This window comes from Haemorhous mexicanus, chromosome 9 (genome assembly GCF_027477595.1).
Source record: "Haemorhous mexicanus isolate bHaeMex1 chromosome 9, bHaeMex1.pri, whole genome shotgun sequence".
NCBI classification, from domain to species: domain Eukaryota; kingdom Metazoa; phylum Chordata; class Aves; order Passeriformes; family Fringillidae; genus Haemorhous; species Haemorhous mexicanus.
Window position 1 is genome coordinate 1,585,791 of NC_082349.1, and position 24,398 is coordinate 1,610,188.

A 24,398-nucleotide genomic window follows, 5' to 3' on the forward strand; every position below is an offset into this window, starting at 1 on the left:
TTGTAAACAAAATTAGAATGAAAATGATCAGCTCAGTGCTGGCAACAGAATCAAAACTGGAACTCTTGAAGCAAATTTTCTTCTTTGTGACCTCCCCCTTCCACTATTTCAGGGTTAACAATTCTTGGTCTTTCCCAGATTTTATTGCTTTTCTGTTTCTGAGGAAATCTGTGCTTTATTTGTGGGAAATTTTAGTTAATTCTTCCCTTCAGATGGACTCTGAGCTGCTCTGGATGAGGACAGAGCCCAGGCTTTGGCAAATAACCAGAGCACACCAATTAATTTTAACCTGTAAAATTTCAATTTTCAATTTTTATTTTTTAAATTTTTAATTTTGTTAATTACCCCCAAATCTCCTCCTTTCTTGTAAAATCAGAGGTTATCTCCTGCCCTTCCACAGAGCCAGCAGAGCAGCTTTAGCCCTCAGCTGAAACCAGGACTTTCCTTCTTTGCTTTGAGCATGATTCTCATCCGCAGCAGTGCCATGAAGAGGAAAACTCAATATTTTTGGGGCTCAAAATGCATTTCTGGCACAGAATATTGGGATTTGGGGGCTGATTAAACTGGACTTACTGGTATCAAAATATTTACAGCGCCGAGGGCGAATGATCTCCTGGGGGTCTTGAGAAGCCACAGATGGGGCTGGGTCATCATTGGAGGACTGGGTCTCATCTTCCTGCCCTGAGGAGTCCTTGATGGTCTCCTCCTGCCACAAAAGCAAATCAAAACCAATCAGGGAAAAAATCAGCAGCACCTCACTTTTCCCTGGCAGTGAAAAATCTGGTTTTGGCAATATTTTATCAATAGATTAACCCCAAATCTCTTTTCTTTGTGGCTTGTCCAGGCTGAGCAACCACAAATGTAAATTTTAATGTGTGAACACATTCTGAGTTTGTTTTTTAAGTAGATAAAACTTAAATATTTGCTTTTTTTAATTCACATGGTTTTTATTGAATTTCATTTCAATGAAATTTTACTTTGGCACCCAAAGCCCTTTCTTAGAAATTTTCAATAAAAAGGGGAGGGATTTAGATGGAAATGAACCTGCCATAAAAATCCATGTGAACTGAGTGGTTCAACCCCACAGGAACAGCAGGGCTGGCTCAGAACATTGAGCCAAGACCAAAAATAGGAATAAATTCCTTAATTAGAATAAATCCCTTTATTAGTAACATTTTCATTGTGAACATACTCTGAGGTTGTTTTTAAGCAGATCAATAGAACAGCCAGACTGTAACAAATCAGAAATATGGACCCAAAGGCAATCTGAATCTTTGCTTTTTTTAATCCTCATGGGTTTTATTGAATTTCATTTCATTTGAAAATTTTACTTTGGTCTTTAAAATCATTTCTTAGAAATTTTCAATAAAAAGGGGATGGAATTAGATGGAAATGAATCTGCCATAAAAATCCATGTGAATTGAGTGGTTCAACCCCACAGGAACAGCAGGGCTGGCTCAGACCATTGAGCCAAGACCAAAAATAGGAATAAATTCCTTAATTAGAATAAATCTTTTTATTCCTTCATTAGTAACATCTGAATGTGTAAACATACTCTGAGGTTGTTTTTAAGTAGATCAATGCCAGACTGTAACAAATCAGGAATATGGACCCAAAGGAAATCTGAATCTTTGCTTCTTTGCTTTTTTCAATCCTTGTGGTTTTTATCAAATTTCATTTCAATGAAATTTTACTTTGGTCTTCAAAATCTTTCTCATGAATTTTCAATAAAAGGGGAGGGATTTAGATGGAAATGGCACCTGCCACAAAAATCCATGTGAATTGAGTGGTTCAACCCCACAGGAACAGCAGGGTTGGCTCAGAACATTGAGCCAAAAATCAGAATAAATTCCTTTATTTGTACACAAGCCATCACAACTACAGGAATCGTTACAAGTAGAGAAAATGAAAATGATAAATATTTTTTTAAAATGGATTTTCTGTGCTCCCAAGGCTGCTGTCTGTACATTTGGTGTTCCCTGCTGGACACCCAGGGGCTGTGTGGAGCATCAGGCCCAGCACACAGGGCTGTGCAGCTCCAGCAGCCAGCAGAGCCCTGTCACATGTGCAGCTCAGAGCAGATTAAAAATAGCAACCAGGGAGAGCAGGGAGTGAAATGGGCTGAGAGAGCTGGAGCAGGAGAGCTCCTGATCCCACAGCTCCACCCCCACAGCCTGCAGCACCCTGAGCTCAGAGCCTGCACGGCCCAGGGCCTGAAAACCCACCAGGAACCACTGGGGGGGCTGCTCCCAGGGCTGGGCTGGGCTGAACTGCTGTGAACTGGGACGGGATGGGCTGAACTGGGATGGGACTGGGGGTGCCTGCTCCCAGGGCTGGGGTGGGCTGAACTGCTGTGAACTGGGATGGGATGGGCTGAACTGGGATGGGACTGGGGGTGCCTGCTCCCAGGGCTGGGCTGGGATGGGCTGAACTGGTGTGAACTGGGCTGGGATTGGGGGGTCCTTGCTCCCAGTGCAGGGCTGAACTGGTGTGAACTGGGCTGGGATTGGGAGGTCCTTGTTCCCAGTGCAGGGCTGAACTGGTGTGAACTGGGCTGGGATTGGGAGGTCCTTGTTCCCAGTGCAGGGCTGAACTGGTGTGAACTGGGATGGGACTGGGGGGTCCTTGCTCCCAGTGCAGGGCTGAACTGGTGTGAACTGGGCTGGAATTGGGGGGTCCTTGTTCCCAGTGCAGGGCTGAACTGGTGTGAACTGGGCTGGGATTGGGGGGTCCTTGTTCCCAGTGCAGGGCTGAACTGGTGTGAACTGGGCTGGGATTGGGGGGTCCTTGCTCCCAGTGCAGGGCTGAACTGGTGTGAACTGGGATGGGATTCAGGGGGTCCTTGTTCCCAGTGCAGGGCTGAACTGGTGTGAACTGGGATGGGACTGGGGGGTCCTTGTTCCCAGTGCAGGGCTGAACTGGTGTGAACTGGGATGGGACTGGGGGGTCCTTGTTCCCAGTGCAGGGCTGAACTGGTGTGAACTGGGATGGGACTGGGGGGTCCTTGTTCCCAGTGCAGGGCTGAACTGGTGTGAACTGGGATTGGACTGGGGGGTCCTTGCTCCCAGTGCAGGGCTGAACTGGTGTGAACTGGGCTGGGATTGGGGGGGTCCTTGCTCCCAGTGCAGGGCTGAACTGGTGTGAACTGGGATGGGACTGGGGGGTCCTTGTTCCCAGTACAGGGCTGAACTGGTGTGAACTGGGATGGGATTGGGGGGTCCTTGTTCCCAGTGCAGGGCTGAACTGGTGTGAACTGGGATGGGATTGGGGGGTCCTTGCTCCCAGTGCAGGGCTGAACTGGTGTGAACTGGGATGGGACTGGGGGGTCCTTGCTCCCAGTGCAGGGCTGAACTGGTGTGAACTGGGATGGGATTGGGGGGTCCTTGTTCCCAGGGCAGGGCTGAACTGGTGTGAACTGGGATGGGACTGGGGGGTCCTTGTTCCCAGTGCAGGGCTGAACTGGTGTGAACTGGGATGGGACTGGGGGGTCCTTGTTCCCAGTGCAGGGCTGAACTGGTGTGAACTGGGATGGGACTGGGGGGTCCTTGCTCCCAGTGCAGGGCTGAATTGGTGTGAACTGGGATGGGACTGGGGGGTCCTTGCTCCCAGTGCAGGGCTGAACTGGTGTGAACTGGGATGGGACTGGGGGGTCCTTGCTCCCAGTGCAGGGCTGAACTGGTGTGAACTGGGATGGGACTGGGGGGTCCTTGTTCCCAGTGCAGGGCTGAACTGGTGTGAACTGGGATGGGACTGGGGGGTCCTTGCTCCCAGTGCAGGGCTGAACTGGTGTGAACTGGGATGGGACTGGGGGGTCCTTGCTCCCAGTGCAGGGCTGAACTGGTGTGAACTGGGATGGGACTGGGGGGTCCTTGTTCCCAGTGCAGGGCTGAACTGGTGTGAGCTGTGCCAGCCCTGCAGTGTCCCTATGGAGTGGTGCCCTGCATGGGTGGCCCCTGTTGGGGACACAGGGACAGCAGAGGCAGGGCCTGCAGTCAGCTGCTGAGAGCCCTGAGGACAGCCAGGATGGCATTTGTGCCGGGAGGGGACTGAGCAGTGAGGGCACAGCAGGAAGTGACACTTCAGGAGCAGCACCAAGCTCAACCAAATGAACATCTGGGCCTTAGTTTGATTCTGCACAGGATTCCTGAGGTTGGAGAAGCCCTCCAGGATCACCCAGCCCAAGTGGGACCCATCCCCAACTTGTCACCAGCCCAGAGCACCGTGTGTCACATCCAGGGGTTCTCTGGACACTCCAGGACACTCCAGCCCCTTGCAAAGCCTGACCACCCTTTCCATGAGGAAATTCTCCTGAGAGAATTTCCCCTGAAAGAATTCTCCCTGCAGCCTTCATGTTACATAAGTTTCTCCCCCTCCCCTGAACCTTTCCTGATCCAGTCTCACTCTGGATCTTCCTTTTGAACTGTTCAACCCCCACAAAGAACAATCTTCTCCAGCACCTGTCAAGACAGCTTGGAAATCCCAGGAACTTCAGTTCCTGACTCAGATGCACCATTGCTCATCCCTGGGTGCCATTCCAGGGATTCTCAAACAGGTGAAGGTACCAAAAGCCCAGAATGGATCTCTTTTAAAGCCACCTTAGGAAATGAAACCTCCTCTAAGGCCTCAGCTTTTGTGTCCCTGACAGTTCCAAGGGGTATCTTAATGGCATTCAGGATGCAGCAGCTGTGCCCATGACAGGACTATACACTCCAAGTAGAAAAATCTTTTTTAAAATCAGAAGAATAGTTGAAGAGAACACAGAAAAGGAGTTTGAAAATGCTAAGCTCAAAACTAAACATTTGGCAAAGGTACTTGAAGCATTAGGTTCAGTTAATTCTAGTACAACCAGGCTGGAGAAACACAATTTAAAAGGCTCAAGCTGGAAAACTTGCAGGATTTCCAAGACCCAGACCACATTTAATCCAGCTCCACACTTTGCAGTTTCAATAATGATCTTTTCTACTCCAAGTAAGTTCAGCTGTATCCCTAAAGGTGTCTGCAGGCATTTAAAATGTCTGTGCTGAGGTTCTGAAGGACAATTCCCATCCCTCACATGATGCTGCATCCAGGGATTTTCAATTGCTTCTGTTTGGGATGAGAGAGATGGAATTAAGAGCAATTAAGGGAAATTCAGATGGGTAATTAAGAGTAAACCTTATTAGTAAAGCAAGGTTTGTGAGATCAACTCTATTACAAATTAGCTCTGCCACGACCTGAGACACTGAGCAGCACAGGTATGCAAATCACAAATTAACATATGCAAATGAGCACACATTTACCTTGTTTTCCCCACTGCAGCCGCTGTTGTCATCGTTATCGACATCATCATCATCTTCTCCCTCCTCCTCCTCCTCTTCTTCCTCCTCCTCCTCCTCCTCCTCCTGCAGGGGCACGGTGCCATCGTAGCCGTAGCGGCTCAGCAGCTCCTGGATGGGCATGTCACTCTCCTGGGAAACCCCAACACAAACTGGGAATTAACTGGGACATCCCACAGGAACTGCTCCCTGGCATCATGCTTCTCACCAAAGCACAGGGAGCAGGGCACCCACACCAAGAACAGTCACTGTGGACTGGCAACATCCACTGGAACTTTGGGCTCCTAAGGAAAATGTGGGGTTTCTGTGTGGGATCATTTATTTCCTAATCCTTGATTTATTTCCAGCAAACCTCCCACCCCAACAGGATCTCCTGGATGGGCATGTTGCTTTCCTGGACAAAACCCTGGGAATTAACAGGGATATTCCACAGGAATTGCTCTGCAGCATCAAGGATCTCACCAAAGCACAGGCATCAGGGCACCCACACCAAGAACAGTCATTCCAAAAGGGATGGACTGCCAAAATTGGAAGTTTAGACTCCTGAGAAAAATGTGGGATTTTTGTGGATATTTCTGGGATATTTCCACTGGGATATTTCCTTGATGCTCTACAGCATCATGGCTCTCACCAAAGCACAGGGAGCAGGGCACCCACACCAAGAGTGGCCATCCCAAAAGGGATGGATTGATAAAATAGGAAGTGTGGGCTCCTAAGGAAAATGTGGAGTTTCTGTGTGGGAGAATTTATTTCCCAATCCTTGACTTATTTCCAGCAGAACTCCCACCACAACAGGATCTCCTGAATGGGCATGTTGATATTCCACAGGAATTGCTCTGCAGCATCAAGGATCTCATCAAAGCACAGGGATCAGGGCACCCACACCAGGAATGGCCATCCCAAAAGGATGGACTGGCAAAATTGGAAGTTTGGGCTCCTAAGGAAAATGTGAGGGTTTTTTTCTGCTGGATAATTTATTTCCCAGTCCTTGATTTATTTGCAGCAGACCTCCCACCCCAAAAGGATCTCCAAAGGGCCATCAAGCTCATTAAAAGGGTTTGGTTTTATCAAACACCTTGAGCACCCAGAGGAATATTGGAATATTTATTGGAAATAATGGAATATTTATTGGTATTCCCTGCACTGCCCAAAACCAGCTGGGATTGTGGTTTTTAGTACAAATTGGTGGGAAAAGGGGTGAGATGTGTGTCAGCAGCAATTCCTGAGTGACTCCCAGAATTCAGCTCAATCACCACACCTGGCTGAACATGGAATTCCACCTTTTAGGGGAAGTTGTTCTCCAGGGACAATGGCACAGAGTTCCACAATTCTGGAATATAAAACTCCACCCAAAATGCTCCTCTCAGCATCCCTGACCTCTCATTTCTCTGAGAGTTTGGATGGGGTGAGGGATCCCTGACACCCAGGGAAGGACAGCAGGAATTTTAATTTCTCTTTTTTTGAAGCTGCTTGGATGAAAACCCATCCCCAGCTGGGAACAAATCTGTTAAAACCTTAAAAAAAATTAGTTAAAAATCATGAAAAAGCTGATCCACTCTGAGGAGACATTTCAATTTGTACTGTCAGTTCTCAAATTAAATCAAGTACAACAAAGGCTCCCAAACTCTCACCTTTAATAATAAAAATTACTAATACCCACTATTAATAAATACTTTTAATTAATTTTTATTAATAATTAGTATTAGTAAAAGTTGCTGGCTCTGCTAATTAATTCCTTTATCACTTTGAATCCTCAGTGTCCAGCCTCTCTCCCTAAGTGAGATTTTTCAGAGCATAAATTCTCAGGGATCATTGAAAAATTCTATCTCCAAGCATCAAATCCTTTGTTTATTATTTGGAGTTGTGTGCTTGCTCTAAATAGTTTTTTCCTAGTATCTAATGCACATGTTGGCTGATAATCAGATATTTTTAGTTATTGGCTGACCTTAGACTTCCTATCCTAAGGGCCTGCACTGATCTAATTTCTGGAAACATCCCAATGATCCCAGTGACAAAAGTGGGGTTGGTTGTGCTCTGTGAAAACAAGAGTGACAGGGGTTATCAGCACTTCTTATCTCTGATTTTATTATTTAATTTTATTTTATTTCAAAGAACTAAGCCGTTCTTCATCTTATTCCCCTGTTCTTTGGTTAAGCTTTACACCCAGACACACCAAACCCATGGAATTAAATGGTTTTTGGTCCCCACAGTGTCACTTGATGGGGAATTAATATTTTACTGACACAGACAAACAGGAAAGGCCTCTGCTCTTAATTAAACCTGGCAGCAGAGCCAGCAGAAAAATCATCCTGGAATCATGCAAATGTTCTCCAGGACATTTTGGAAAGGAATATGCTGTCTTTAAGCACTCCTATCCCATAGAGCTGAGAATTAAAAATGAAAAATTGGACTGGAATTTGTAGGTTTTTGGGAATTATGGAACAGGGATATCACTGACCCTGTGTTACCCAGCAAGGGGAGTTTGCATTTATAATGTTTTTCTCAGGTTAAGCCTCTTAACTTCAAATAGTACACTGCAATTCCAAAGCTCCAGGGACCAGCAACTCTCCAAGAGAAAACAAAAACTGGGATTTCTTCATCGCTTCAGGATATTGCAAAATGGAAAAGGTGAAAAAAGTAAATATATTTATTTATTATTTACCCACAGCTAGGGGTAACCACTGGATATGAGGGGATAAACTGAAGGGTTGCAATGTGGTGAGAGAGTCACATGAAATATGAAGGGAAAAAAGCCAATTTTCAATTTAAACCCCACATGAGAGACATGTGGAGCTCCACTCCTCACTTAACCTACATGAAGCACATTTACATTCACCAATGATTTATTTATCTTTATGTTTTCCATTTAGTATCAACCTGGAAATTAGCAGATTAAAAAAAAAGATAATTACTACTGGAAATATAGATTAAATGGAGTAAATTAATTTCAAGTCCTATTGGCAGAATCACTTAAGCTAAATAGGATTTGTACATCAAATATTCATCTGTGAATCATTAATGATCTGTTCTGCAGGCCAGCAAGGCCACAGACAGGATCTAAATTACTTTGCATTTATAATGAAGCCACTTGGTAATTTAAGAATATTATTCCTGCCTGAGAAATAATTGAAGACAATACAGAAGTGACAGCAGAACCAGAAAGAAATTAGCATTTACACTGGAAATATTGATTAAATGCACTAAATTAATTTAAAGTGCTATTGGCATAATCATTCATGCTTAAACAGGGTTTGGACATCATTTCCTCTGCATCTTCCTTTAAATGAGGATATTCCTAAGGGCTCCACTAGTTGACAGATATCTGTATCAAAATGCACAGGAAATGTGAATTATGAGGGGTTTTCTTTTAAAATAAGAATCTACAAGCACTACTCAGGTGCAGCTGGAATACACAAGTTTAGTCAGATGATATTTTAACTTATGTTAGTTCTAAAATTCACATCCTATAGATGCAAAAAGCCACTAACCAAGCACATTATAAATATTTATGTACCCTTTCCCCCCCCACCAATTCGTGGTAAATTTATTCAGCCTTTCCCCCCTCTTTATTATTTATTTATTAATGTTTTTTTTTTAAATTCCTGCACGTTTTGTGGGTGTGGTTTGGGATCTGTTCCAGACTGCAAGGCAGGATGTGTTCTATCACCATCTGTAGGGCAGTTGTCTTCTATTAAGAGGGCAGTTTTCCTTATCCCTTACACACCCAATCCTTCCCTGGGGACACACCTGCTGATAACAGCCATGGAATGTCCCTGCATGGCTGATAAGAACTGCAGCATCCCACTGGGAGATGTGAGCCCAGGGGGAGGAGCCAAGCATTCCTACCCGGATAGAATCTGGAGATTGTGGAACACCAGCACGGCTTCTCCACTGGGTGTCCCAGAGGAGCAGCAGCTGCCTCTTCCCCTGGAGCTTCAGAGGCAGACTGCACCCTTCTCCAGGATCCCTGCTCCAGCAGAGCCAGCCCTGGCACTGCAGCCACAATTCCAATGGGAATGGGACTGCTACAGGACCCCTGCTCCAGCAGAACCAGCCCTGGCACTGCAGGAGGGCTGAGCCACAATTCCAGTGGGAATGGGACTGCTAAAGGATCCCTGCTCCAGCAGAGCCAGCCCTGGCACTGCAGGAGGGCTGAGCCACAATTCCAATGGGAATGGGACTGCTACAGGACCCCTGCTCCAGCAGAGCCACCCCTGGCACTGCAGCCACAATTCCAGTGGAAATGGGACTGCTACAGGACCCCTGCTCCAGCAGAACCACCCCTGGCACTGCAGGAGGGCTGAGCCACAATTCCAGTGGGAATGGGACTGCTACAGGACCCCTGCTCCAGCAGAGCCACCCCTGGCACTGCAGGAGGGCTGAGCCACAATTCCAATGGGAATGGGACTGCTACAGGATCCCTGCTCCAGCAGAACCACCCCTGGCACTGCAGGAGGGCTGAGCCACAATTCCAGTGGGACTGCTGCCAGCACCCTGACCCCCAGGGTGTCAGGTGAGTTCTGACTCTGGCAGTGCTGTTCCAGTGCACTGCATTGTTTATTTTATCCTTTCACTTTTCTTCCCTAGTGAAGAACTGCTATTCCTGCTCCCATATTTTTGTCTGAGGGCCCCTTAATTTAAAATTCATCGCAATTCAGAGGTGGGGGTCACATTTTGCATTTCAGGGGAGGCTCCTGCCTTCCCTAGCAGACTGCTGTCTTTCCAGACCCAGCCAGGATCCCTGGAGGCCACCTACCCTGTTAAGATCCTCGATTTCAGATCTGAAGTTTGTTTCCCCTTCCATCATCTCCTCCTCCTCTAGTGTGCGCTCATCGTCGAAGTCGTGCACCAGCATGTCAGCCGAGGGGTCGAACTCATGGTCATCCGAGGCTGCTGACCCTCCTGGGGGAACATTCCCAGCAGCAGCTTCACCCCAGCAGCCTGCAACACTGCTGGGCTTCAGCTGCTTCTTTAGGGGAGGCTCGAGGCACAGTTGGGAGCAAAGATTTCAGTTCTGGCTCCCCTGTCTCTGCCCGGCTGCCCAGGGAAATTCCCCTTGTGGGGAGATCCTGGCAGGAAGGACCAGAATCTCTTCCTGCACAGCATGTCTGGAAAATTCTATTTGTGATTATTTATAATCACAAACCTGCCTCCATCGAGCTCTACAGAGAGCCAAAACCTCACAATTAAAAACTCACTAATAGAATCAAATAAAAAGTCAACAAATAAAAACTCAAAAATTAACTCGGAAATAAAAACTGACTCACAAATAAAAACTCACAGGTAAAAACAAAACACTCACAAGTAAAAACTCACAAGTGAAACCTCACAAACAAAACCTCAGCAAGTAAAACAAAAAAAAAAAAACCTCACAAAACTCCCCCTTAATGCCAGCCCTGTTCATATTTTCCCCCTTTTCTCCTGATTTTTAATCACAGCCCTGCTCGTATTTTCTCCCTTTTTTCCCTGGACAATGTAAATTCCATTTTCCAAACCCTGCCCCCACACTGAGGGTGTGACAGGGAGGAGCAAGTCTAAGATTTAATTATGAAGCACTTAATTATTTCTCTGAAAGAAATAAAACCTCAAGAGGCAACAACAATCCAGCTGAAGGAACTCCTGGAAAGTTTTTTCCACTCATAGGATGCCCAAACCCTTGGAAATTATTAAAAATATTTACCTGGGCTTGAAGACTCAACAGAAGGCTAAAAAAAAAAAAGAAAAGAAAGGAAATTATTTTTGCTATGTTGAACCTGTATAAATCAAATTATTTAGCTGATACAGAACAACTCACTGCAGAAAAATATATTTATAAACAATTAAATGTATAAATAAATTTCTAAATATTATAAATAAATTCATGGATTTATAAATAAATTTATTAGTAAATAAATAAATTTATAAATAAGATTATTTACCAAGGTAAGTAATACTTTAACTTCAGCAGTGATCAAACTCCAGGTATAAATCCCCTTTTCCACAACCCAGGGATATCCCAGATTCCACTGCCAATGAGTCTCAGTTTAAGGGGAATTATTAAGGAATTATTTAAGAGGAAGCTGAGCACAAATTCCCTATTCCCCTTCAATTCAGGGACACACTTTTTAAAGGAATCCCAAATCATAATAAGAATTCCTCATGGAATGAAGGAAAAATCAATTTAATCTTAATCTCCAACCCAGCTGTGAGGAAAAAACCAAAAACACCACCAAAAATTTTATTTTTGAGAAAGAGAAAGAAAATTATTCCTTAATAATCCAGGTACCAGAGCCCCTCTGTGGCCCAAAATTTGCTAACCTTGTCTTTATAACCTCCACAAACAAATTCTCCCATAAAATCCTTTCCCTGTGCCAATCTTGAACCTCCTGGGGGGAAATTTGCATGTCAGCCATTCAAAGCTCATTTGTTTGGATAATTCAAGCAAATGCTCCCACTCTTTTCAGGCACACAGTAATGAAATGCTGATTTCCAAGGCAGGAAAACTGCATTTTCCCCATGGTGCTCCTGCCACCTCCTGCAAACTCAGATATTGTTTGGCACCATGGATTTTGTTATATTAATTAACGTATAATGCTGTCCTCAAGGGAAAACTTGGATTTTCTGAAGGGTTTTCCTTCTCCTTGCCTCCTTCTCAACTCAGCCTAGTGATGCAGCAAAGCAAAAGCTAAAACTGAAAAAATTCTGTCTGATTTGAAGTTCCTTTATATCAAAGGTTAAAACTGAAAAAATTCTGATTTGAAGTTCCTTATATCAAAAGCTAAAACTGAAAAAATCCTGTCTGATTTGAAGTTCCTTATATCAAAAGTTAAAACTGAAAAAATCCTGATTTGACGTTCCTTATGTCAAAAGCTAAAACTGAAAAAACTCTGTCTGATTTGAAGTTCCTTTATATGAAAAGTTAAAACTGAAAAAAATCATGTCTGATTTGAAGTTCCTTATATCAAAAGCTAAAACTGAAAATATCCTGTCTGATTTGAAGTTCCTTATGTCAAAAGTTAAAACTGAAAAAATCCTGTCTGATTTGAAGTTCCTTATATCAAAAGTTAAAACTGAAAAAATCCTGATTTGAAGTTCCTTATGTCAAAAGCTAAAACTGAAAAAATCCTGTCTGATTTGAAGTTCCTTATATCAAAAGCTAAAACTGAAAAAATCCTGATTTGAAGCTCCTTTATATCAAAAGCTCCTCAAAGTGGGAAGAAAGAGACCTTCTTAGGGAATGATTTCCCTCACACGTCTGCCTCCCTTTTGTGGGAGTCTCCAGTGTATAAATGAACTCAAAAAGAGTCCAGAATAAGGAAAATGCAGAATATAAGCACTTCATTCCCTGCCAGCAGCCCATCCATCCCTGCCTCTGGCAGTGGGGAGCCACTCCCTGCGTCCCCTTGTCCCCAGTCCCTCTCCAGCTCTCCTGGAGCCCCTCAGGATTCCCAGAGAAATTCACATTAATGGGAAACACCACAAACGTTTTTGCAGATCGTTGCACAACACCAGGGGAAGTTTAGCTATTCACTACACCCAAAAAAGTCTTTATTTGCAAAGATTATCTTAACAAATTCCAGAGTCCAGTACTCCTGATCTGGAGCTGAATATCAGGATCAGCAGCAAGGACTGGTCTTTATTTGGTGTTTTGTTTGTCTGATGAACCTGCATAACTAATAGAATGCAATACATGATCATTAATACAAATTAATGAAGTCTTAATGTGTTTATTGCAGCAATCATTGGTTGCAAACTGTGGGAAATGAATTTGTAGAGAAATCTTGAAGTGTGACCCAACTATTTCTGAGTTACAATACACTATAAACAATTCTTAACCTATCAACTTTCATCACACTATATTAAAAATACCTTAAAACCAATCATCTGAAATGACCCCTCGTAAATCTTACTACAATCCATCTTTATAATTCTATTTCTCCAAAATAGCTCAGCTTTTTTACAAAAGCACCCTTTAAGACTTGTTTATAATTCCATTTCTCTCTCAACAATATCTACCCTATTCCATTTCTACATCAACATTTCTTATCTCAAGATTTACATACAAACACACATTATGTGAGCCTTCTGTCAGACTTGAACATTTCTCTACAAATTCATTTCCCACAGGAAACCAAACAAATTCAATCTTCCCAGGCCAGGAGGAAGCCATGGAGAGCCTCCCCTTTTCCTCATGGCTCTGACCCCTGGAGCAGCTGCCCAGGAAAGGGCTGGAATCAGCACCCCTGGAGGTGTCCCAAAGCAGCTGCAGGTGGCACTTGGGGACAATGGACTGATGGGATGGACTCCATGATCTTAAAAACTCTTTTCCAACTTTAATTCCAGGGTGAAAAATTATTCCAGCAATGACTCTGCCCTCCAAGGACCAGAGCTGGACTCAAAGGCTTGAGGAGAATTTATTCTGAGGGATAAAATATTTTCCTTAGCAAACAATCAATTCTGCAAATACCATCTTAGAACTCCTCTCAAATTAAAATTATTAAAGCTTTAGCTGTGATTTAACTAGAGGTATAAATCCCCCTTTCCACAACCCAGGGATATCCCAGATTCCACTGCCAGTGAGTCCCAGTCCAAGAGAAATTATTCCCCTTGGAAGCTGAGCACAAATTCCCTGTTCTCCTTCAATTCAGGGACACACTTTTTAAAGGAATCCCAAACCACAATGAGGAAATGGAATGGAGTGGCTTTTCCTTCATTTAGTGACTTTTCCTTCATTCCATTCCTTCATGGAATGAAGGAAAAGCCACTAAAATGTGTTATTATTGGGAGCCTTACACAAATTATCATCCAGTTTGCCAGAAAAACCTCTTTCCAAAACATTCCCTGCTTCCCTGGACAATTGTGGCTGTAACAGAGGAGTTTTGAGGAGGTCTCAGCTGCAAAGCAGGTTATGGGTTGATCAATCAGTAGTGGCAGCCTTGGTTTGGTGATAATCCATGGGGAATTCTGGCTGCTCCATGCCCAAGGGGCTGGCCCACCTCAGCTCCAATCTGGGAAGGGAAGGTCTGGGGAAAGGCCTCATGCAGAAGGAAAACCAGGACACAAACAGGGATAAGGGGAGTTCAGGGAGCCATGACTCCCAAACTCAGCCCCAAAAGCAGCCTCTGGCTCTCTGCCCCTCCTCCCAGGCTTTGCCAGTGACATCTGCCCTGCCTGTGGACTCTCCTGTCTGCATTTCCTGGCTTTCCAGTCTGGGATGAGCTGTCAATCACTTCCTGCTTCTATTTCCAGCCCTGAGCAGCGTCACACTCCAGCTCATCTTTATTAATGCCCAGCTGCAGCCAAAAGCAGCCCTGACCTCTGGCACCACTCCAGTGCCAGCTGTGCCAGCCCAGCCCCCAAGGTGACTGGCACCACTTTTCCAGCCTCTCCCTGACTCTGTCCTGGCCTCTGCGGGTGCCAGCTGTGCTGCAAACACCAGTTTGGGGCTGGAGACGTGGAAAGGAGAGCTGGAAAACCCTCCAGGGCCAGCACAGAGGGTGAGGGAGCAGCCTCTGGTTGAAGAGCTGCTCCAAGACAAGGCCTGCAAGGCTTGGTCAGTCCCATTCCCTGCCTCCAAGGGATGGTGCCTCTGGCCAGGGGACAACAGACAGCTTTGGGGGCATTTAGTGATGACAAATTCCTGGCACTGGCTAAGGGTCACATGGCAGATCCACACTCCTAAGGATGGCACTGCCATGGGACAGGAATTCCTGGGAAAAGGCCACCCCTGTTCTTCAGTGGATCTTCATTTTCTGCCCAGCCATTCCCAGGGAAGCACAGAGCACTTTTTGCCTCAAGGGCACTCGTGGGAACAACGAGCTGCCACCTATCAAAGGATAATGGGATCCAAGGCCCAGGAGAGAAAAATCCAAGAAAATCAGGGATAGTGACAATCCACAGGCAATGCACACTGCAATTGTTCTGGAATTGCACCATCAGCAAAGGTAACAGTGAATGGCCTGCTGTGAGCTCAAAGGAATGAAAATCACCCAGAACTCCTAACTCATGGACACTGAGCAAAAACTCCAGTGAGCAAGGACTCCTGCTGCATGGATACTCCGAGGAGCAGAGCTGTTAATGCTCCAGAGCAGCTGGAAGGGACCCCAGCTCTGAGGGCTGCAGGAAACAAACCTCAGGCAAAGAGAGAAAGGACAGACACTGAGCCCCAAACCCCCAGCACTGCTGAATGCCACTGTGTGATTCCAGGGGTATTTTCAGGGATCTCAGGAAAGACAGGACTTCCCAAGGTTAGGGACACTGGCAGCAACAACCAGCCAGATCACATCCAGGGTATTCCCAGCATGTATCCAACAGGATACGGGGTGGATGGGATAGATCCCATCCAACACATTCCTCAGGGTGTGGATATGGGAGAGATGGGACAGATCCCATCCAATCCATTCCCTGGATATGGGACAGATGGGACAGATCCCATCCAATGGGACAGATCCCATCCAATCCATTCCCTGGATATGGGACAGATGGGACAGATCCCATCCAATCCATTCCCCAGGGTGTGGATATGGAATAGATGGGACAGATCCCATCCAATCCATTCCCTGGATATGGGAGAGATGGACAGATCCCATCCAGTCCATTCCCTGGATATGGGATAGATGGGACAGATCCCATCCAATCCATTCCCTGGATATGGGATAGATGGGACAGATCCCATCCAATCCATTCCCTGGATATGGGATAGATGGACAGATCCCATCCAATCCATTCCCTGGATATGGAATAGATGGACAGATCCCATCCAATGGGACAGATCCCATCCAATCCATTCCTCAGGGTGTGGATATGGGAGAGATGGGACAGATCCCATCCAATCCATTCCCTGGATATGGGACAGATGGGACCGATCCCATCCAATCCATTCCCCAGGGTGTGGATATGGGATAGATGGGACAGATCCCATCCAATCCATTCCCTGGATATGGAATAGATGGACAGATCCCATCCAATGGGACAGATCCCATCCAATCCATTCCTCAGGGTGTGGATATGGGAGAGATGGGACAGATCCCATCCAATCCATTCCCTGGATATGGGACAGATGGGACCGATCCCATCCAATCCATTCCCCAGGGTGTGGATATGGGATAGATGGGACAGATCCCATCCAATCCATTCCCTGGATATGGAATAGATGGACAGATCCCATCCAATCCATTCCCTGGATATGGAATAGATGGACAGACCCCATCCAGTCCATTCCTCAGGGTGTGGATATGGGATAGATGGGACAGATCCCATCCAATCCATTCCCCAGGGTGTGGATATGGAATAGATGGACAGATCCCATCCAGTCCATTCCCTGGATATGGGATAGATGGACAGATCCCATCCAATCCATTCCCTGGATATGGGATAGATGGGACAGATCCCATCCAGTCCATTCCCTGGATATGGGATAGATGGACAGATCCCATCCAATCCATTCCCTGGATATGGGATAGATGGACAGATCCCACCCAGTCCATTCCCCAGGCATGGATATGGATAGATGGATATGGGTTAGATGGACTGAAGCTGGCCAGTGTCCCTCAGCCACCTGTGACTGCCAAGAGGCGAAGGTAGCAGAGATGTGTCAGACAAGGGAACATCCCCAGCATTCCCCTAAAACATCTGCCTGGACTTTGGGATGGCAGTGACACAGCCCCCTGGGCTGGCACAGTGACAGTTCATTAGTTCAGGAGGCAGCAGCCTTGCCCAGTTTATTCCAGGCAATTCCCAGGGCTGCACACTGGCAGGGGACAGGGATACTCCAAGTGGGATGCACTGAGCTTTCTCTCTTTCCCCTACAGCAAAACCACCTGAACAGAAGGGACAGACACTGCACAGTTTCACTCCTACCCACAAAACTCTTGTCTTTGCTGACACCTTTCACACTGTTTAACAGAACTGATGAATAATGAAACATCTTAAAATTTGCAGAATAATCTGCAGTGTCTACAAAACAAATACACATCCTGTCCAAATTGACTCAGTTATCTTTAATAGCTCCTGAAATGTTACATAAAACAGTTAAAAACTAGAATTAAATTCTCTTTATATTGACAGCAATATTCCTGACAAGCCCATCAATTTGTTCAGGTCTTGAACTCTGCAACAGCAAAATATCCCAAAGTTAATAAACTCTTCTGTGAATTGGGCCTGGAGAAAAGAACTGGGCAAAATAGGGAATAACACCATTTATTCCAGAGGGAATGTGTCCCTCTCCATAAGAGGAAGGCAACAGTCCCAGCCAGCCCCCAAAAAAAAAAAAGCCACATTTTTATCTTGGGGAGAAAATAGCAACATTGAAGCAAGGAAAAAAAAACCACTTCTGGTTCTCTTTTCCAGCCCTGCATGTGAATACCTGCACAGCCCAAACTGCAGTGACATCCCTCAAATGGAAGCCTTTACATCCATGGATTTTTACTTCTTTACTTTGGTGGCTCCATGAGAACATTCCTGTCCTTCCAGAAGACAAGGATCAAGAGCAGTGTTTGAACTCACAGATCCCAAATGTGAACACCAAAGCCTTGCAGCTTCTACCTCAGCAACGCTGCCTTGGCCATTCCCTTCTGAGACTTGACCCCTGTACCCAGAGGACTTTTTCCCAATGTTTTTCTTTGGAAGTTTGCAAGACCAGGCTGGAGACAGCCCTGAGCAAGCCTGGGAGACCTGAGAGCAGAGAAGGTCACACCAGAGACCTCCTGAGCTGCCTTCCACCCCAAATCATCCCACAATGCTGAGTTCTGAGATTCCTGAGAGAGCTGTGGGTGTTCAGCATGGAGAGGAGACCTTAAATCCCACCTGCCATGGCAGGGACACCTCCCACTGTCCCAGGCTGCTCCAGCCTGGCCCTGGGCACTGCCAGGGATCCAGGGGCAGCCACAGCTGCTCTGGGCACCCTGTGCCAGGGCCTGCCCACCCTCCCAGCCAGGAATTCCTTCCCAATTTCCACCTAAACCTTCCCTCTTTCAGCTTCCAGCTGTTCCCTGTGTCCTGTCCCTCCAGGCCTTGTCCCAGTCCCTCTCCAGCTCTCCTGGAGCCCCTTCAGGCCCTGGCAGGAGCTCTGAGATGTCCAGCAGGGACAGGCCAGGACAGACAGGTGACAGTGACATCAGAGTGCCAGGACAGCAGCTGATCCCCCCTGGATCACTGCAGAGAAGGACTCAGGTCCATCCCAGCCTGAAATCCCTCCCAGGGGAGCTCGGAGCTCTGCACATCCTGCAGTTCCTGGGGTGCCAAGGCACAGCAAGGGACAGGGACTCCGGGGTGCTGACAATGGCTTCTGTCCAAGGTGCCACTCCAGAAGCACCAGGCAGGGATTTCCCAAGGGATTGGGCCCTCAGGGAAGTGCTGCTGCTCCTGGCTGAGGAAGCTGCTGGGGGGACAGGAAAAGAAGCTCCCTCCACCTTCCCCAGGAGAACTCCCCATTCCAAGAGAATTCTGGAGCACCACACCACAGGCAATCAGAATTCCACCTGCCCTACCTGAAGGACACAGTTCCACACTTTCCCATCTCCTGTTCATTTTCTCTCCAGCAACTTCCTTAACTTCCTGTAATAATCTAAAATATTGTGCTAAGAAAACTGGGATTTTATGGAGTGATAGGATCCTGCTATAGAATTCCAGAAGCAACCAGCCCCAGTCATATGCCAGGCAGCACAGGGAAACATTCCTATGGACAATTTGTGACGTGAATGGATTAGGAGGGAAATATTAATGCAGCCTGGGGCTTCTGGCCAGGAAAAGGCTCAAAAAGAAACAACTCCACAACAATTCCAGTGTCTGCCTAAATCCCTCTGCTGCGTCAGGAAGGACTTGAAGTCCTGACTGGAAGCCCACAAACATCAGTGTTTTATCACATGTAAAAATATCCTCAAAACTCTCCTACTATGACAAAAGAACTCAAGGGGCACCCTCTTTTTAAGATTAGAAAGGCAGAGTGCCACTGTATCTCTGCAATTCCAAGGAGGGAATCCAAGCAGTGAATAAAACCAACCACTTCAGGGTTTATTCTCTCACCAAGGAAGGAGAAATCCAGAATTCCCAGCTCTCCTTTAGGTTGCCTGGTACCTCAGTGCAGTATTCTACAAACACTGCTCAAAATGACACAAAAGCCCCCAGTTAGTTACAGCTAAGATCAAGCCAGGAAAAACATGGTTGCTGTCAATCCCTGACTTTAATGGTGATTTAGATCTGTAGGAAACCTGGATTTAATCTATTTTGACCTTGTTCTGTATCCAGGAGCTCCTCAAAAACCCTGACTGTTCAAACAGCTCAATCAGCAAACACATCAGTGACTGTGTGAACTTTACTGCTGCTTCCTACTACACCTTAGTTCAATAAAACCACTGAGAAAGTGAAAAGGTTACTAAGAACAGTTATCAGGTCACGTATTCCTTCAGCATTCCGTCCTGAAGCTGTTCCAAAACAGAAATCAGAAAGTAATGGTCAAAATATGAAAACAGAATTCAGTGACATTCCCAAAGTTTAAAATTCTTCAGCTGAAAGAAGCAGAACATTGAGGAAAAGGGAAATTTTTCCAGACAATAGGAGTTTATAGATGACTTCTTAAAGCACACCATGTCAATAAACTGATTTTTTGGTTGAAAACAACTAAACTTTCAGAAATTTAAAAACATTAAAGTGCACTCAAAGAAATTAGGTAAAGACATTTAACTGTCCACTGACACCAGAGGAGAGCTCCTGCTCCAAGACAGTTCCTGCTCCTTTCCATACTTTCCCAACACCATAAAATGCCAGTCCAGGCTTTTAACCCCTCAGAAATTCACTCTGCAGAAGCAAAACTTTAATTCTTATTTCAGCAAGTCAGAAAATTGAGGAACCTCAGAGGTTCTGGGTGAGAACCACAAGGAGCTGCTCAGCTGCCTGCTGGAGGTTTGGGAGAAACAGGAATTATGTTCCAGCATCAGTCACGGGGAAGGGAACCATGGAATCCTTTGGGTTGGAAAACATCTCCAAGACCATCCATTCCAACCACTCCCAAGGCCACCACTGCCCATGTCCCCAAGTGCCACATCCACAGGGGTTTTGAATCCCTGCAGTGATGGGGACTCCACCCCTGCCCTGGGCAGCTGTGCCAGGGCTGGGCAGCCTTTCCAGGAAGGAATATTCCCAATATCCACCCTGAGCTCCCCTGGCCCAGCCTGGGGCTGTTCCCTCTCCTCCTGTCCCTGTTCCCTGGAGCAGAGCCCAACCCCCCGGCTGTCCCCTCCTGGCAGGAGCTGTGCAGAGCCACAAGGGCCCCCTGAGCCTCCTGGGGACCTGCTGGTCCCAGGGCTGGTCCTGCTGTCCCACCCATTCCAGCTCCTGTGGGATCTCTCCCTGCTTGCTCTGCAGGAAGCTTTGAGGTTCTCAGCAAGATGGATCAACCCAAGGAAGCTCAGGGACATGACACAAAAGCAGCAGGAGGAGCAGGACCTCCCCTTTCAGGACCTGTCAGACCCCCTCAACCCAGAACTAAACCAGCCTGCAGGTAATTCCAAGCTATGCCAACCAAAAATCAGGGATATTTAGTCCTCAGTGCTCCCACCTCACCTCTGACCACACATGCCCACCCTTTTTCCCACTCCTAATTCACTGAAGAACAACAAAAAACCCCCAAAAAACCTGGCTCTCTTTAGTTTTGCATGCTCAGTATCCTGGCAAGTGATATCCTGTACCAAGCTGACTGGTGCATCCCTTCATGAAACAGAAGGAACAGCAGGAACTGGGCACTTCTGGAAATTACAGCAGGTACTGAGCTGCCTCTGTTCAACATAAAAGTCTGACCCCAGCTCTTCCAGTTTTGGGATCAGAAGATCTCATTCTCTCACTTACATTTCACTCCAACACTATACAGGCTGAATTAACAAAAGCCATTCTCTTTCAGCTGCTAATCAAGCTTTTCAGCCCCAACCTTTTCTTCTCAGGAGGCATTAAAATACTTATTTTGGAGAAAATCTGTGTGTATCAGCATTCCCTCCACCAAAACCACCCTGTAAGCAGCTTAATGCAGGATACTGTAACAGTCACAAAGCTTCAGCTGATCTTAAATTAGAGATATTTTCTTTCCACTTTATGCCTGGAACAAACTTCTGACATGTTGGAGTACGAGGAATCATGTAAAAGCAAAAAGATCCCTAACACAGGTTATTAATCCCAAATTTAATATATATTCAAAATTTTTTTCCCCTTTGTCTGTCCTATATTCAAATCACTTCAGCAAAAGTGAAGTAGCACTTTTGGTGAATTTAGTTTCACTTTCTGGCCTCCAGCCCTGCTTTCTGAAGAGCTTTCCTGTACAACCCAACAAGTTCCAGTCACACTGGGCTTGGAGGGCTGTGCCTGTCTCTGATCCTCTGCAACACAAGGTTCTGGGATTGCTCCTGAGGGCAGGATGAGCTCCTGTGCACCCTCAGAACATCCCACACAAGGTTCTAGGATCACTCCTGAGGGCAGGATGAGCTCCTGTGCACCCTCAGAACAGCCAGCACGAGGTTCTGGGATTGCTCCTGAGGGCAGGATGAGCTCCTGTGCACCCTCAGAACATCCCACACAAGGTTCTAGGATCACTCCTGAGGGCAGGATGAGCTCCTGTGCACCCTCAGAACAGCCAGCACGAGGTTTGCCACTGGCACAAAAGATGGCAAAGAGGACAAGAACCATCAGTCTGCCACCTTCCCATCCACACTTTGGTGATCTGCAGTCCCTCCAGGTCAGTGGCTGACACCAGAGCTACGAGGAAATGCCATACTAAGGAGAATTCCCACTCTGCTCCCTGTGGATTTCCTAAATTAATGAAATCCTGGAGTGGTTTGGGCTGGAAGGAACCCTAGAGACCACCCAGTTCCAGCTCTTTGCCAGGGGCAGGGACACAAACTGAGCTGGAGACTGTATCCAGGGCCTTAAATCACTCGAGTATCAATTTTTTAAAATTATTACTGTTTCCCCATGCTCATGCAACAGTTGCCTGGGGAGGAACTCGAGGTGCTGCAGCTCCAGAACTCATCCACAGGCAGATCAAACGCTGCCCCTGCCCCTGCACCTCAAACAGAACAAGAAATTCACCTCCAAAAAGGCCAAGATGAAACCCCCGAGTGCAGTACCGAGACCAACAGAGGCCTCAGCCACAGGAACAACATCCAAAGGGGAAAAGCCAAAGGTGGCCAGCCCCGCATCCCGGCGGGACCTCCCTGCCCTGGGGCCGGCACTGCTGTGACTCCACGGGAGGACGTGACAGCGAGTAGGAAGTGACCCCAGCTCAGCCCCACAGGACACAGAGGGACTGCCACAGGATATTGGGGTTAATTCACGAAAAAATGGACAAAAACTCCAGCCAAACATCCCCAATACTGCAATGCCCACAGCAGAGGCACCACTGTCTCCCCAGCTTTGTAGAAGTGGGTTTAAAACCCACAGTTTTTGGGATCAGACTGGTGATTCCCTCTGGAGATACAAAACCACCCAGGCAGGTTCTTAGAACTTCTAAGATTAGCTCAGGACGTGTTGTCCCAACAACAGGAAGACTGCTTCATTAAAGGTTTGGTTTGGAAGGAAAAAAGAAGCAATTTAAGGGGAAAACCCCATATATTCAGGAATTTCAAGGGGAGAAGTTCCATCTGTAAAATCTAATCTTGACACTTCCAGCTTGCCCTGGGAGCAACACCTGTCCCACAAATTTTACTTTTCCAAAGCATACTTTTCAAATTTTCATTTCCAAGGCATTTGTCAACACTGCTGGAGCAGCAAACAGCCCCGAGATTGGGATCGGGGCAGAATTCGAGGAAAACTTCATGGAACATCCATTCATCAGTCCCCATTCCCCTCCTAAAAGGGAAAGAGCGGATCCTATTGGGACGGGCAAATCCAACCCCCACCAACCCAACCCTGCGATAAAGAGGCTTTTTTCCCATTTCCCCATTACTTCCCTATCATTATCGCATTACATCCCACAACACAACTCCCATTATCCCCAAAAAACCCCCCCACTCCCCGCAAATCCTGGGAATCCCACCGGAAAGCTCTCCCGGGCTATCTTTTGAGCAATTCCCCTTTGTTTTAACGATTACAAAAAAGGTATTTAAAGGAAATAAAGCGATGGTTTAGCATATACGGTCCTACAAAAACCGGGAGGCGCCGCGCTCGGTCCCGCCCGCTCCCCTCAGGGGCCTTCAGCCCCCGGGACGGCCCCGAACGGGAGCGGGCGGCTCCCTGAGGGGAGTGGGCGGGACCGCCGGTGCCCGCGGGCCTCCGGTCCCCGCAACAAACTTGCGGCGCCGCGCAACAAGTTCCCGGGCAGGCCCCCGCCGCTCTCACCTCAGCCATGATCGCTGGTATTCCTGGGAGAGGGTCACATCGCCGGGAAGCGCCGCCGGGTCCCGGTGGGAGCGGCGGGAGCAGCGGGGACGGGACCGGGAGCGGCGGCGGGGCGGGAGGGGCGTGGCCACGTTACGCACGACGTCACCGCGCACCGCGGGAAGCGGGCAGGGCGCGTGCGGCGGCTGTCAGTCAGGGGAGGCCACGCCCGCCGCGCCTGTCTGTCAACGGGAGGACACGCCCACCCGTATGTCATATAGCGCTAGTTCAATCTGTCAGTCAGCGCGGAGGAGACGCCCCCTTCCTGTCACTTGGTGATTGGCCACGCCCTCGTGTGTCACGCAACGCACAGGCAAGACCCCATCTGTCACTCAGAGTCTAAGGCCACCTCCTTATTCGTCAATCAAAGCGCAAACCGCTCCCCACCGCCTGCCACTCAACGCACAGGCCACGCCCTCTCGTCTGTGACGATCCCACAGGCCCCGCCTGTCACTCAAAACGCAAGGCCACGCCCCCACCCCGCCAAGGCGCGGCCGCCGCGGCCCCTCTTGCCCATATATGTCATTCGGTACAAGCCACGCCCCCTCACGTGTCACTCAATAAACAGGCCGCGCCCCTCACCTGGCAATCACGCGCAGGCCACGCCTCCTCCGCTCTCATTCAATGCCCGGGCCCCGCCCCGGCCGGTGGTCGGTGCCGAGGCTCCTGCTTGCCGCGGCCCCTCACGGCCCCCAGTGCCCCGTGCCCCCGGCCCCGCCCGCCGCCGCCTCCGCATCATCGCCCCGG

General features: G+C 47.4%; 1 protein-coding gene across 2 annotated transcripts in view; it reads right to left on the reverse strand.

Moving 5' to 3' along the window:
• MIER1 (MIER1 transcriptional regulator) overlaps positions 1 to 24,398 on the reverse strand; it is a 38,041-nt gene that overhangs the window by 13,098 nt on the left and 545 nt on the right. The window contains exons 1-5 of one of the 2 annotated variants that reach the window (XM_059853562.1): positions 23,613 to 23,753; positions 10,996 to 11,020; positions 10,072 to 10,217; positions 5,280 to 5,447; positions 574 to 706 (exon numbers count right to left, since the gene is read on the reverse strand). In XM_059853562.1, coding sequence (XP_059709545.1) covers positions 574 to 706; positions 5,280 to 5,447; positions 10,072 to 10,217; positions 10,996 to 11,020; positions 23,613 to 23,621 — 481 coding nt within the window. In that variant the 5' untranslated portion in view covers positions 23,622 to 23,753. Of the gene's footprint in view, positions 1 to 573; positions 707 to 5,279; positions 5,448 to 10,071; positions 10,218 to 10,995; positions 11,021 to 23,612; positions 23,754 to 24,398 lie in introns of those variants that run through there. The other variant, XM_059853563.1, reaches the window with a different exon arrangement.